At 36.9% G+C, this 17387-nt stretch overlaps 1 protein-coding gene across 5 annotated transcripts in view; it reads right to left on the bottom strand.

Annotated features, from left to right (window-relative positions):
- The window catches only part of LOC137261894 (four-jointed box protein 1-like), a 62856-nt gene that overhangs the window by 20631 nt on the left and 24838 nt on the right, over positions 1-17387 (bottom strand). For 2 of the 5 annotated variants that reach the window (XM_067799697.1, XM_067799698.1), the window contains exons 2-3: positions 10067-10262; positions 1144-3006 (exon numbers count right to left, since the gene is read on the bottom strand). In XM_067799697.1, coding sequence (XP_067655798.1) covers positions 1144-1876 — 733 coding nt within the window. In that variant the 5' untranslated portion in view covers positions 1877-3006; positions 10067-10262. Of the gene's footprint in view, positions 1-1143; positions 3007-9892; positions 10263-13302; positions 13359-17387 lie in introns of all 5 variants that reach the window. The other 3 variants (XM_067799701.1, XM_067799700.1, XM_067799699.1) reach the window with 3 other exon arrangements.

Raw genomic sequence — 17387 nt, 5'->3', positions numbered from 1 at the left:
TCACAAACCCCTATAAGTATTATGGTACCTAATTGGCTTGGAACACATCCCAACTATACGGTGAAAATATTTCTGAGGTGGAAAATATATCCTTTATACACTGTAATGATGAAAACAATTATTGAATTTTCACTTTTATGTTCTGAATGTTGGAGAGACATTAAACATCCATTCCTTTACAAATTAACCCAGCAGAAATGAGCATGTAAGTGCTTGCAATGTATTTTTAATTGGGGATTTTTTTTATCGGGATTCATGATAATTAGATTCTAAGCTTGATGAGTTGTCTTTGAATGTCAAAGAGAAAGTATTTGTTGTCACATATAGCCATCTATAATTGTGGCTTAACTTGCCCAAGTCTCTTGGAAAAACATTATTAGTTTAAATCATAATTCAGAGATAATATGAATCATCAAAACAAGTTGTATAGCATAAAAAATGGTGTCTTGTACTGTCTGCTTATGTAGATATACCCATTATGTAGGCAGAAATACCAAGCATCCACGGGCGTAATTCACTATCATTTGATTCAGTCTTGTGACTCATAATTCAGTACAGACTGAGCAAGACTAGATTATTTTTTCAAACTGTCATTTACATATTTGATTGAAAGGAATGTGGTGTGCAATTACACAAGCATGATGTTAAAGTCAGTCAGAAAAGGATCATTTTCCCATACCACTGGTCTTGCAGGCCAAAGTATAAAGATCACAGAATGATTGATCTGGAGGTCAAGGACAGTGCAAGAGTCACATTCCCTTTGCTGCTACTAATTACTCTTGGCATCAAATTATGAGGCGTTATTTCCATAACAACTGACTGGGGATCCTTGTAATGACCTATAAGTTGTATGTCAGAGATTGACAGAGTTCCAGACTCAAATACTAGAGCAGCCCTCAATAGAACCTCACATTTTCAACACTGATTGGTATTGCAGGCCCAAATGGAAGAAGTTAAGCAGATGAAAGAAATTTGAAAATCTGGAACCAGACTTTTCTTTTGACCTTCTAAAGTTTGTGGTCAAAAGAAGGTGGTACCTCTAAATTTCAACTTCTTGCCCCATTATGTAAACACTCATCTTTGAATGACAGAAAAATCATATATACTGCTGGAAGTAAGTTGATGTCTTTCAGTTATGCTCACCTTTTGGAATGAGTTGCTCAACCTGAGGTGACCAGTAAATCGCATCCACTACCACTTGATGTGGGAACACAACCGTCTCTAGAGTCACAGGAGGCACACCAACCTCTTGGAAGTGTAATGGCGGTTTTGTGAACACCTCTTTCGATGAGTTTTTCAGATTATCAAACACATTTGTGGGGTTTCTATCTGCTGCATCCTCATCATAGTCTTCATCGGGGTCGATGTCATCATCTTGGTACTCATCCTTGTCATCTTCCTCATCCTCATCCTGTATCACCACCTTCTCGATGTCCTCCTCATAGGAGTACTCATCATCAATGTCTTTTCTTCGATTTGGGAACAAAAATTTATCAACCTTCCTAAACAAAACAGGTTTCTTATCCTTAGCTGCTCTGACATTCTCTAGAACAATCTCAGGCTGAATTGTCTCCCCTTTTCGCATCATGACGATGCCCTTTCGTTGGCCGAACTCTGAGTCTTGGGCAGCCTGGGGTTTTCTGTCCACCAGTGGTGAACCAGCAGCATGGATGTAGTTGTTATCATGCTGCTGTGACAGTTGACGCAGCTTCATTCTGTACGCTGAAGGGTTTGCTGCACTGACATGCATGTCAATGTCTCTATCAGAGGAGTTGAGCTGATGTATCATCACATTGAGCAGTAACACAAAACAGAAACCGAAGGAGAAAATTGTAAGAAAAAGGGTTTTCACCCTCCTCACACTGAAGATCCTCATGGTAGATGAGCTGGATCTAGATTATGCTCGTGGATTGTGTGGATTTCTTGGGAACTGTAATACTGATCATTTTGACTGACTTACTCACAAAGAATGATGAACATTTAAAGCTTTGTGTCTTGAATATGCAGATGACATCCATAGAGTATCCAGGTAAACACATGAACAATGAAACTGTAATGTGCAGTCTTCAACACTGAATGATCCTGCCGGTTTATAACCTAATGTATTCCCTACATGGAAGGGCCATAACACACAGCATCAACCAGGGAGCTCACAGGACTGACTGACAGTCAACTCCAGACTGTCCACTATATTGTCCACTCTGATGGTAACACAGTGTGTTATACTGATTATTTGCCACAAACACCCATGTCACTGTATGGTGGGTCCAGTTTCTGTTGACTTCCAGCCCACCTGCAGGAGACAAGCTCGCATTAGAAACCACTCACCCTTGATAATGCCACCTATTGTGATCTGTTCACTGCAGCCGACATGGCCACACAGCACCTTGTTCAGTGTGTCAACTCAAAGGGGCAGTTGACCAGAACTTGTAATTGGGTCTGTCAAACAACAATAGGTAGTTGATGTATTTCCATTCATACCTCTACCTTATTGGTCTTGTATTCATCACAGTTAAATCAACATTGATTAGTGGCATGTACACCTGCAATCAACATCCTGCAGGTGTAACATACCCATGTAATTATCCTTACATGTGAAACACACACCTGTAATTAAGAATTTGTGCTTTCTCCGCTGGAATGAATTGTTTTATTTTCTATATTCATTTATCCATGTCCCCACTCCATTAAGTCCAGGTCTTGTGGACCATATAATCAGAGCAACAAATTGAATCCTTTATTAATGTAATCTGTATCACTTCTTGATCACTTTTGACCAATTCTTGGATAACGAGACATGGATTTTGACACAAATATGATTATCCCCTTGAACATTAGTGTCAGATCATGCTGAAGAATGTCTCTGGCTCTGTCCCAAAGGCTGGAATAGGAATCGTTATTTAGCGTAGTATCTGTCCAACACTTGAGAAGCTTACATCGTAATGTGCACAGGGGTCCCAGCAACAGAGGATCATTGTAGATTAACAGCACTGATTTGCAGAATGTCTGAAATTTAAATCAAAGTTGTGACAAAATGATATCAAGTGGGACTAAATATGTAAGTTACATGTATGGTATTAAGATAAGTATATTATCTTCCAGGTTGTTTGATTCTTAATACAGGATAAAGTAGTATGACATGTGTGACACACACATTCACTGTTTGTTGGTTCATGTAATGATGCAAGCATGCATACAATCTCTCAATCTCAAACTCAATTCACAAAAACGTCACTGAACATTTGAAAGATTAAAACAAAAGGATTGCAGACCAATTCACTGGTATGTGAGCTGAAAGAAATGTAGTCAAGTTTTACGGATTGTTTCAATTAATATTTCTGATATAACATCTATCACATTACCAAATAAAAATATCAGGAATTGCCTTCCTGTTGCGGTATAACATAAAGGGGAGAAGGGGTAGGCCCGTGGTTGAAGTGTTTGCTCATCACACCGAAGGCCTGGGTTGGATTCCCCACAGATGTACAAAGTGTAAAGCCCATTTTCTGATGTCTCCTGCCATGATATTGCTGAAATATTGCTGAAAGCGGTGATTATCCACACTCACTCACTAGTACAAGATAACCATGATAATAGAAGTACATACAAATGATAATCGCCAGCACGAGTGACGTGTAGATTTTATCTACCATAATTTGAGGGAGTGCAATGTAGTTCCAACATAACAATTTGTCTCGTGTTAGTATGAAAGTGTCAATGTGTACTACAGACACCATATTACAACAGATAGCCTGTTAATATAAGAGAGTGAGACATATACCGGGAATTCCTGTATTTAAGCCCATTTGAAATTTTGCCCATGGGCTAAAATGGGGGATTTAATTCTTGGGTGTTTAGAGTAACATCCGTTTCCAAATGCAGAGACTTTGATGCTGTAGATACTCTCTGTAGAGACTAGTAATTATCTAAGATGTCTAATATATACTACACACATACCACATTACAATAATAACTATCTGGTATATAAGGGAGTTGGACGTATACTTCACACACACCATATTACAATAATAACTATCTGGTATATAAGGGAGTTGGACGTATACTTCACACATACCACATTACAATAATAACTATCTGGTATATAAGGGAGTTGGACGTATACTTCACACATACCACATTACAATAGTAACTATCTGGTATATAAGGGAGTTGGACGTATACTTCACACATACCACATTACAATAATAACTATCTGGTATATAAGGGAGTTGGACGTATACTTCACACATACCACATTACAATAATAACTATCTGGTATATAAGGGAGTTGGACGTATACTTCACACATACCACATTACAATAATAACTATCTGGTATATAAGGGAGTTGGACGTATACTACACACATACCACATTACAATAATAACTATCTGGTATATAAGGGAGTTGGACGTATACTTCACACATACCACATTACAATAATAACTATCTGGTATATAAGGGAGTTGGACGTATACTTCACACATACCACATTACAATAATAACTATCTGGTATATAAGGGAGTTGGACGTATACTTCACACATACCACATTACAATAATAACTATCTGGTATATAAGGGAGTTGGACGTATACTTCACACATACCACATTACAATAATAACTATCTGGTATATAAGGGAGTTGGACGTATACTTCACACACACCATATTACAATAATAACTATCTGGTATATAAGGGAGTTGGACGTATACTTCACACATACCACATTACAATAATAACTATCTGGTATATAAGGGAGTTGGACGTATACTTCACACATACCACATTACAATAATAACTATCTGGTATATAAGGGAGTTGGACGTATACTTCACACATACCACATTACAATAATAACTATCTGGTATATAAGGGAGTTGGACGTATACTTCACACATACCACATTACAATAATAACTATCTGGTATATAAGGGAGTTGGACGTATACTTCACACATACCACATTACAATAATAACTATCTGGTATATAAGGGAGTTGGACGTATACTTCACACATACCACATTACAATAATAACTATCTGGTATATAAGGGAGTTGGACGTATACTTCACACATACCACATTACAATAATAACTATCTGGTATATAAGGGAGTTGGACGTATACTTCACACATACCACATTACAATAATAACTATCTGGTATATAAGGGAGTTGGACGTATACTTCACACATACCACATTACAATAATAACTATCTGGTATATAAGGGAGTTGGACGTATACTTCACACATACCACATTACAATAATAACTATCTGGTATATAAGGGAGTTGGACGTATACTTCACACATACCACATTACAATAATAACTATCTGGTATATAAGGGAGTTGGACGTATACTTCACACATACCACATTACAATAATAACTATCTGGTATATAAGGGAGTTGGACGTATACTTCACACATACCACATTACAATAATAACTATCTGGTATATAAGGGAGTTGGACGTATACTTCACACATACCACATTACAATAATAACTATCTGGTATATAAGGGAGTTGGACGTATACTTCACACATACCACATTACAATAATAACTATCTGGTATATAAGGGAGTTGGACGTATACTTCACACATACCACATTACAATAATAACTATCTGGTATATAAGGGAGTTGGACGTATACTTCACACATACCACATTACAATAATAACTATCTGGTATATAAGGGAGTTGGACGTATACTTCACACACACCACATTACAATAATAACTATCTGGTATATAAGGGAGTTGGACGTATACTTCACACACACCATATTACAATAATAACTATCTGGTATATAAGGGAGTTGGACGTATACTTCACACATACCACATTACAATAATAACTATCTGGTATATAAGGGAGTTGGACGTATACTTCACACATACCACATTACAATAATAACTATCTGGTATATAAGGGAGTTGGACGTATACTTCACACATACCACATTACAATAATAACTATCTGGTATATAAGGGAGTTGGACGTATACTTCACACATACCACATTACAATAATAACTATCTGGTATATAAGGGAGTTGGACGTATACTTCACACATACCACATTACAATAATAACTATCTGGTATATAAGGGAGTTGGACGTATACTTCACACATACCACATTACAATAATAACTATCTGGTATATAAGGGAGTTGGACGTATACTTCACACATACCACATTACAATAATAACTATCTGGTATATAAGGGAGTTGGACGTATACTTCACACATACCACATTACAATAATAACTATCTGGTATATAAGGGAGTTGGACGTATACTTCACACATACCACATTACAATAATAACTATCTGGTATATAAGGGAGTTGGACGTATACTTCACACATACCACATTACAATAATAACTATCTGGTATATAAGGGAGTTGGACGTATACTTCACACATACCACATTACAATAATAACTATCTGGTATATAAGGGAGTTGGACGTATACTTCACACATACCACATTACAATAATAACTATCTGGTATATAAGGGAGTTGGACGTATACTTCACACATACCACATTACAATAATAACTATCTGGTATATAAGGGAGTTGGACGTATACTTCACACACACCACATTACAATAATAACTATCTGGTATATAAGGGAGTTGGACGTATACTTCACACACACCATATTACAATAATAACTATCTGGTATATAAGGGAGTTGGACGTATACTTCACACATACCACATTACAATAATAACTATCTGGTATATAAGGGAGTTGGACGTATACTTCACACATACCACATTACAATAATAACTATCTGGTATATAAGGGAGTTGGACGTATACTTCACACATACCACATTACAATAATAACTATCTGGTATATAAGGGAGTTGGACGTATACTTCACACATACCACATTACAATAATAACTATCTGGTATATAAGGGAGTTGGACGTATACTTCACACACACCACATTACAATAATAACTATCTGGTATATAAGGGAGTTGGACGTATACTTCACACATACCACATTACAATAATAACTATCTGGTATATAAGGGAGTTGGACGTATACTTCACACACACCACATTACAATAATAACTATCTGGTATATAAGGGAGTTGGACGTATACTTCACACACACCACATTACAATAATAACTATCTGGTATATAAGGGAGTTGGACGTATACTTCACACACACCACATTACAATAATAACTATCTGGTATATAAGGGAGTTGGACGTATACTTCACACATACCACATTACAATAATAACTATCTGGTATATAAGGGAGTTGGACGTATACTACACACATACCACATTACAATAATAACTATCTGGTATATAAGGGAGTTGGACGTATACTTCACACACACCACATTACAATAATAACTATCTGGTATATAAGGGAGTTGGACGTATACTTCACACATACCACATTACAATAATAACTATCTGGTATATAAGGGAGTTGGACGTATACTACACACATACCACATTACAATAATAACTATCTGGTATATAAGGGAGTTGGACGTATACTTCACACATACCACATTACAATAATAACTATCTGGTATATAAGGGAGTTGGACGTATACTTCACACATACCACATTACAATAATAACTATCTGGTATATAAGGGAGTTGGACGTATACTACACACATACCACATTACAATAATAACTATCTGGTATATAAGGGAGTTGGACGTATACTTCACACATACCACATTACAATAATAACTATCTGGTATATAAGGGAGTTGGACGTATACTTCACACATACCACATTACAATAATAACTATCTGGTATATAAGGGAGTTGGACGTATACTTCACACACACCATATTACAATAATAACTATCTGGTATATAAGGGAGTTGGACGTATACTTCACACACACCATATTACAATAATAACTATCTGGTATATAAGGGAGTTGGACGTATACTTCACACACACCATATTACAATAATAACTATCTGGTATATAAGGGAGTTGGACGTATACTTCACACATACCACATTACAATAATAACTATCTGGTATATAAGGGAGTTGGACGTATACTACACACATACCACATTACAATAATAACTATCTGGTATATAAGGGAGTTGGACGTATACTTCACACATACCATATTACAATAATAACTATCTGGTATATAAGGGAGTTGGACGTATACTTCACACACACCACATTACAATAATAACTATCTGGTATATAAGGGAGTTGGACGTATACTTCACACATACCACATTACAATAATAACTATCTGGTATATAAGGGAGTTGGACGTATACTTCACACATACCACATTACAATAATAACTATCTGGTATATAAGGGAGTTGGACGTATACTTCACACATACCACATTACAATAATAACTATCTGGTATATAAGGGAGTTGGACGTATACTTCACACATACCATATTACAATAATAACTATCTGGTATATAAGGGAGTTGGACGTATACTTCACACATACCACATTACAATAATAACTATCTGGTATATAAGGGAGTTGGACGTATACTTCACACATACCACATTACAATAATAACTATCTGGTATATAAGGGAGTTGGACGTATACTTCACACATACCACATTACAATAATAACTATCTGGTATATAAGGGAGTTGGACGTATACTTCACACATACCACATTACAATAATAACTATCTGGTATATAAGGGAGTTGGACGTATACTTCACACACACCATATTACAATAATAACTATCTGGTATATAAGGGAGTTGGACGTATACTTCACACATACCACATTACAATAATAACTATCTGGTATATAAGGGAGTTGGACGTATACTTCACACATACCACATTACAATAATAACTATCTGGTATATAAGGGAGTTGGACGTATACTTCACACATACCACATTACAATAATAACTATCTGGTATATAAGGGAGTTGGACGTATACTTCACACATACCACATTACAATAATAACTATCTGGTATATAAGGGAGTTGGACGTATACTTCACACATACCACATTACAATAATAACTATCTGGTATATAAGGGAGTTGGACGTATACTTCACACATACCACATTACAATAATAACTATCTGGTATATAAGGGAGTTGGACGTATACTTCACACATACCACATTACAATAATAACTATCTGGTATATAAGGGAGTTGGACGTATACTTCACACATACCACATTACAATAATAACTATCTGGTATATAAGGGAGTTGGACGTATACTTCACACACACCACATTACAATAATAACTATCTGGTATATAAGGGAGTTGGACGTATACTTCACACACACCACATTACAATAATAACTATCTGGTATATAAGGGAGTTGGACGTATACTTCACACATACCACATTACAATAATAACTATCTGGTATATAAGGGAGTTGGACGTATACTTCACACATACCACATTACAATAATAACTATCTGGTATATAAGGGAGTTGGACGTATACTTCACACACACCATATTACAATAATAACTATCTGGTATATAAGGGAGTTGGACGTATACTTCACACACACCACATTACAATAATAACTATCTGGTATATAAGGGAGTTGGACGTATACTTCACACATACCACATTACAATAATAACTATCTGGTATATAAGGGAGTTGGACGTATACTTCACACATACCACATTACAATAATAACTATCTGGTATATAAGGGAGTTGGACGTATACTTCACACACACCATATTACAATAATTACCATCTAATGGTGATATGAAGTGTGTCAGTACAAGGGGAGGTTTGAGTAAGCGCCTGTTTTCTCACTTGCATTACACTTAATGTTTACAAGGGGATGCCTTGAAGGAGCGACTGGCCGCTACACTCAAGTCAATTACCTTTGTGCATGCAGTGTGTTGACGAGCCACCCTTTTGAAATTGTGTGTACCTTTCTGTTCTGTTGTGGACAATCGCACTTTCAGCAGGCGAGACTTGGCTCCTCTGCACACAAACCCATCATTGCAAACATTTCATCTTACGCCTGGGAGTCAGAAAAACATGTCATCCAGTACCTGCAAACATGTTCTTCTTTGGGGACAGCAACATCTGCGACAGCGGTGATGGTGTGTAGTGGAGGCATGGTTGTTACTGATGGTGCAGCATGGAAACTTGGGTGTTACCCGGGTATGGTTTGGGGTAGATCTGACTCTCGGTGATACTGATGAACTAGGTGGAGAAAGCTGGCCTTAGTGACTGAACCATCGAGACCTGGAAATATAAATCATTCTGATTTTCAAAGATTGTTGACAGTTTTTAATCTGTTCTGGTTTTTACTTTCGCAGATGGCCAAAGCTTTATTTAAACTGAAGTCAAGGGGGGTTTTCAGATTTTTCTCTAAGGGGTTTGATGGATTAAGGTCAATGTATTGGGAATATTTGGGTGTAGTTGGGCTTGAGTATTAAAGTAAAACTCGAAACAAGTTAAGAAACAAGTTGTGCTTTCTAATTATGCTCATTTATGTGCGATGACATCAGGGTGAGAAATAGCCACTGGCCCAGGTGCTCTTGAGGGGTAGTAGGGTGGCCAAGCAGGTAAAGCTCACTCTCTCCCTCCCTTGTTAGGTAAAGATCACACATACTCTAGGGGTTGCAAATGCATAAATCACTCATTGACATCGTTATAAATGAAACCCCGTCATTACAACTGCTCATTTCGGTCTTTAATTACCTTAAATCAACCTTTTTGACAACAGTGCACAATTGTCAACTGCAAACGAAATTTCAACCAATCGGAGCGGCGCATCTCCGTGACGTAATAGTAGGTATAGAAATGAGGGTCTATGCAGATTTCTACATTTCAGGGGTTAAACTTTTTCATTTACAGGTTTGTACAAAACTAAAATCACGACAGCTGTTGTGTAAAATGAAAGCTTTATGTTCTCACAATCTACAATCATTTAGTTTTGTCTCCTGCTTTGCCTAGTTTCCAAGTTACAACCCTTGTTTTCATAGACAGTTCTGTCAAAATCACTTGGTGTCGCTAGCTTGTAGTCCATGTTAGGTGGTATAAACCCATCCGTTTTTTGTCATCATTCACTAGATGCTCAGTTAATGAATTTATAACAGGTATAATTAGTGGTAACGCCACTTAGATTACCCGACAAAGGTCCCCATTTGGCATTTCTTGTGTCTGGATCGATCATAGGATTAACTGATAACATGCTGACTGATTAATTACTTTTACACGGATTTAAATGGGGATTTGTCAGAAGGTAGTGTTTATGTATGTATATTTACTAATCTCTACTGAATACATTCTGTCGTGTCTGTGTCTATGTAAAAACAACACCCTTCTTTCAAAGGATTAACAGCCAATACATCGATTGATTGCTCATTATTGGCTAAATGAATTACTTTTTTAAAAAATGACACACGTTATGCAATTAGTTGCCAGGTGTGCTATCTTGGGTGACCAATGAGACTATACATCAATGAAAAACCTGAAACGATATTTTCGTATATTAGACTGTTAAAAGACACATCATTTGTGAAATCTGCAGATGAAATATATATCACTCGTTTTTGTGGATATTGATGGATACATTCCTTGAACAAGGTAATAGCCCAACATTGCTCATTGCTCCCATAACTTTAATTTGTTTTAATTTTAATATTTGCATTTTGTTTTTATTAAGTTGCCGTAGCTTTCAACAGAATCATTGTTTTCGTTGTGAAGTGTAATGATACAGATGACATACACTAGGACGTGTGTACAAATTATGATTCATATTGGCAAACTATTAGATGTCTAGATATTACATTCTTGTTATACATTCGCAGATTGCTTCCTTTTATTAAGTTTCAAAATGCATACAAGTATGATTATAAAGTAATTAGGATTATGAGACCAAATATAAAGACGTATATTGACAAGTGTCTACATACTGGTGAGTGAATGTTACAAACCAAGTAAATTTAGCAAGTGAAGAAACTCCTTTTAGTCATGATTCAAATACATATTTAACTACTAGTAGAAAGTAGTTTTGATTTTCTAACTTAAAGAAAACAAACCATAATCTCATTATTTCAAATGGACATAAGTCTGTGATTTCATGATTTTCAAAAATGGCTGCGCCCTGTTTGAGGATGAATGCTATTTAAGTTTGTTTTCACCAACTTACAAAAGCAAAATTAATTTCTGCTGGTAGTAAGATGTGTATTTTATTGATGGACAATAGGATTTTGCATGACATTGCTTATAACTTAACAATTTCACTCTTGGAAGCGAGGCGGGGGTCCATATAAAATTACTTACGATAATATTGTCACTTTGACCACAACCTCGCTTCTTAGGAAGAAAACGTTATATTCATGCAAAACCCTTTGGTCAGCAATGTATAGTAAGCAGTCTTGATTTTATAAACTCAATGAAACTTGAACTCCATTTTCTATCCCTGGTAGGGGGCGAATTATCTGATTTAGTATACACCACACGCTTCCACAATGCTTGCTTCACACACACAAACAACCAATTTAAGCACAAACTACTGTTTGAAATCTGTGCATAGTGACACCATCACCCGACCCCAAGGAGCAATGAACAGCAACACAACAATTTGGCATGTCTTTGGTGGCGTCAAGAAATCAGCAAACTGACGAGCTTCCTACACATTTTCTATACAACTAACTGAAAATCGTACCTTCTATGACGTTACTGCAGGCCCCTGGGGACAGCGTTATGTAACCTGTCTGTAGTTTCGAGATAGAAGCAGACAGCTTTTTAGCAGCTCTTGAGCCCTTGGCATTGATTAACCACAATATTTTTTTTAAAAAATGGTTTTCTGTTTATGACTTACCAGAAGTCTTTCATATGCAGTGGTAAAAAGAGTAAAATTGAGTTTATTCGTTCTCTAAGGCTCACTCTCTCCCTTCCTTGTCATTAGTTAAGGCTCACTCTCTCTCTCCCTTGTTGTTAGTTAAGGTACACTCTCTCCTTCCCTTGTCGTTAGTTAAGGCTCACTCTTTCCCTCCATTGTTTTTAGTTAAGGCCATCTCTTTCCCTCCCTTGTTGTTTAACATGGTTTTACACATGTTTTCTACAGCTTCTCTTGCTATCATTTATCTGCCTTAAACATAGACATTTCTCTTTTATAGATCACAGAAGGCTGCATGTAGTCTGTAGTTTCATAGAGATGACCGGTTGCAAAAGCTCAGACAAAAGCTCTAGTCAGACAAGAAGCTTCGATTAGTGTAACATAATTGCTGGCTGTATGACTGTCAGTTAGTTATATAGCACTTGATGAGAGTACCTTCAGCAAGAATAGAAGATCTTCATCAACTGGAACCTGAGACTTACAGTAAGTCTCTGAAATGAAAAATTAGTTTGATTGTATAGGTTAAATTGTCATTTTGTGTATAATTCTATTAGATCAAGTTCATATCTTCAGGATATTTACACTTGGCAAAGTATTGTAGACTTGTTCAGATAATTCTGTTTCAAGTTCAACTACTCTTAGAAAGTCTGTTTCCTTGACCCAAGGGAATCAATTGAAAAAGGAGCCCAACTCACGTCCATAATGATTGAGCAAGTCCAAATTGCCTCCTTTTGGATATTCTATTCACTTGTTTGTTAAAAAACAATTTTAAGTGATACCATTTTATTTCGGGGACCAAATATCAGTCAAAGGAAAACATGATCTGGCAATTCAGAAGTGGTGAGTAATACAAGAGTAAGATGCAATGTTCCAGTGTAGAATCTTATACCTTTGTCAGGCAGGATCTATACTAAAATTTCACATCCTATATACTAAATATACTAAAGATGTTATCCATAAAGTATCTCTTTTTTTTCAAAGGAAAACATCAAATGAGTGTGTAGATAATTGCCATTACAGTCTAAATTCTAGCAACAACATCTGTTACTACAAGGCCAGGTTTCTGATGGACAGATCATATGAAACCATGCTTCACCAAGTCTGTCTGTGGTGTCAAAAGTGACACTGAAGCTGGAGAGAAAACAAAGAATAGAATCCCCAGATTTCAGGAGCACAGAATCTCCGTTCTGATGAATATTCTATATTAGTTTCCCGAACATGGTGCTTAACAGTCCCTTTTTGTTTGGTGACAGACCTTCACTGAGAGCTGATGAGGATACACCAGCAACAGATCCTGGTGTGAGACCTCAGGCTTTAGCATCAAGCGGAGGTGATCGCAGGCCAGACTTACAATAAATCAATACCGATTTCTTCTATTTTCCCCTGCCTGACGCAAACTAATAGTTCCCGTTTAGTCGGGGATGACCAGTAGACAATGGTGGAAGGTGAGTCACATTGTCGAAGTCTAGCGGGTATATTCACCGATCTCTGACTCACAGTTAGGACAATAAAGACACACAGTGTTCCTTACAGAATCAGTCTGCAGAACGAGGGCTGACTCCATGGTCGCACCCTTCTCATGCTTCTCAATTTGTGACTAATATGCATTTTGTCAATACCGTTTCTGGGAGCTGGGAAATTCATCATGCTGGTTTTAAAGCCTCTTGTCTCATAATTTTGAGTAGCTCTTTGAAGACTGCCAGATTCTTTCTGAAAACACATTTCTTTTCTCATTGAGGGACTGGAGAGACATGAAATTGCCTCTCGGAAATTTAAGAAATTTCAGCTAATGATAGGGTTCATCTACACATGGAGACTCCCATGTAACGGCTTCATGGTTTTTGTCAATTTTGCATCCGAAGAAGTTTAATATTTTGCTGAAAATTAGCATGGTGTTTTATTGCAGTCATTTCAGATGTAAATTTGCAGATATTTTTTTTTACTTAACACATGCAGTGCAGTACACAGAGGACACACATCTGTACTCTCTTGTTTTATAAGGCAGCTTTAATGGCTGGCGTGGAGATCTGATTACTGCTCTACCATGCACACAGGACATTAATGTGGGTACTGAAGTGGACTTAATCCACAAACTTAGAGGTCACACAGGGAGAAGTGCTGCAGATCACCACACCTCATGACCTCAGGGCTTGCTCTTGTTGAGCAAACCACCAACAAAGACAATCTTGTGCACGGTTTGACACAGAGATAGGTGTGTTAAACATACAGAGGTATTTACCTCCTGGTTTATCAAAATGAGCTAGAGTATCAGGCTTCTGTCATGTTCACTATCTTAGTGTAGCATGGCAGTCAGCCACATATGATAAACAAGGAGCAGGCAATGGTGAAGATGTTTGGGGCTGCACAGGTAATGTGTCAGGTATGATGACACACCAAGTCAGCCAGGCCTGTTTTGTCCAGGAAGAGTACCGGTTTCATTCTGCAGTGAATCCATTCTATATTTCTTCCAGCTATGGGGCAGTGGTCAGTAAATAATTGGGTCTGGACCACACAATCCAGTGATCAACATCATAAACTTCAGTCTGCACATCTGGGATACAATCACAAATATCTGGAGCTATTGGTGGTGATGGGTGGTGATTGGGGTTGAAATGTTATGGATGGTGATTGGGGTTGAAATGTTATGGGTGGTGATTGGGGTTGAAATGTTATGGGTGGTGATTGGGGTTGAAATGTTATGGGTAGTGGATGGAGTTGAAATGTTATGGGTAGTGATGGCATCCGTTCCACTTCATATATCTTTGAGGGAATCATGGCCATATCTTTAAAAGAATAATGCCCCTAGAATGTGTTCAATATACAAGTTTTAAATGTAGATGAGTGAAATATATTAAAAAATAAACATCCCCACCATACTGAGTTGCTAACTATATTGTGACTCAGTTACCCAGAGCTAGCCTTCTCAGGGGATGGAAACCTTAGTGTGGTCATTGCATGACTTTCATCTTGTGTGTGACATACAGTTTCTTTGTTATTGTTTAAACACTTTCCAGATGAAAATTTGTTCACTCTAAAATGAAAAAGAAATGATTTTTTCCCAATTTTATTGCATGTTCATGATTTTCTGATAACGGAATCAACACGAACCCCTCCATGGTGCACAGACTGCATGACTCCTTGCATCAAGTGACTCTTCTCATCAAAGATTTGGAATCTCAGAAATGCAGACTAAACACGATAAAATATGTGATAATTGTGATAGCACATGGGAGGTGCAGAAATAAATGGAAACATTATCCTGACACAACTCTATGAAGTCATCAGTGTGTTGCATACGAGTCTGGTTATTTGCAATGGCATTTCCAAAATATTGTTGTTCCTGTGTATAACCATACAGGAGTTGTGTATAACCATACAGGAGTTGTGTATAACCATACAGGAGTTGTGTATAACCATACAGGAGTAGTGTATAACCATACAGAAGTAGTAGTGTACTAACCATACAGAAGTAGTGTATAACCATACAGGAGTAGTAGTGTATAACCATACAGGAGTAGTGTATAACCATACAGGAGTAGTGTATAACCATACAGAAGTAGTAGTGTATTAACCATACAGGAGTAGTGTATAACCATACAGGAGTTGTGTATAACCATACATGAGTAGTGTATAACCATACAGAAGTAGTAGTGTATTAACCATACAGAAGTAGTGTATAACCATACAGGAGAAGTAGTGTATAACCATACAGGAGTTGTGTATAACCATACATGAGTAGTGTATAACCATACAGAAGTAGTAGTGTATTAACCATACAGAAGTAGTGTATAACCATACAGGAGAAGTAGTGTATAACCATACAGGAGTTGTGTATAACCATACAGTAGTTCTGTATAACCATACAGGAGTAGTGTATAACCATACAGAAGTAGTGTATAACCATACAGAAGTAGTAGTGTATAACCATACAGAAGTAGTGTATAACCATACAGGAGTAGTGTATAACCATACAGGAGTAGTGTATAACCATACAGGAGTAGTGTATAACCATACAGGAGTTGTGTATAACCATACATGAGTAGTGTATAACCATACAGAAGTAGTAGTGTATAACCATACAGAAGTAGTGTATAACCATACACAAGTAGTGTATAACCATACAGGAGTAGTGTATAACCATACAGGAGTAGTGTATAACCATACAGGAGTTGTGTATAACCATACATGAGTAGTGTATAACCATACAGAAGTAGTAGTGTATTAACCATACAGAAGTAGTGTATAACCATACAGGAGAAGTAGTGTATAACCATACAGGAGTTGTGTATAACCATACAGGAGTAGTGTATAACCATACAGAAGTAGTAGTGTATAACCATACAGAAGTAGTAGTGTATTAACCATACAGGAGTTGTGTATAACCATACAGGAGTAGTGTATAACCATACAGGAGTAGTGTATAACCATACAGGAGTAGTGTATAACCATACAGAAGTAGTAGTGTATTAACCATACAGGAGTTGTGTATAACCATACAGGAGTAGTGTATAACCATACAG

This window comes from Haliotis asinina, chromosome 14 (genome assembly GCF_037392515.1).
Source record: "Haliotis asinina isolate JCU_RB_2024 chromosome 14, JCU_Hal_asi_v2, whole genome shotgun sequence".
Lineage (NCBI taxonomy): Eukaryota > Metazoa > Mollusca > Gastropoda > Lepetellida > Haliotidae > Haliotis > Haliotis asinina.
The sequence above is the reverse complement of the archived record's forward strand: the minus strand, read 5'-3'. Positions and strand labels throughout refer to the sequence as shown.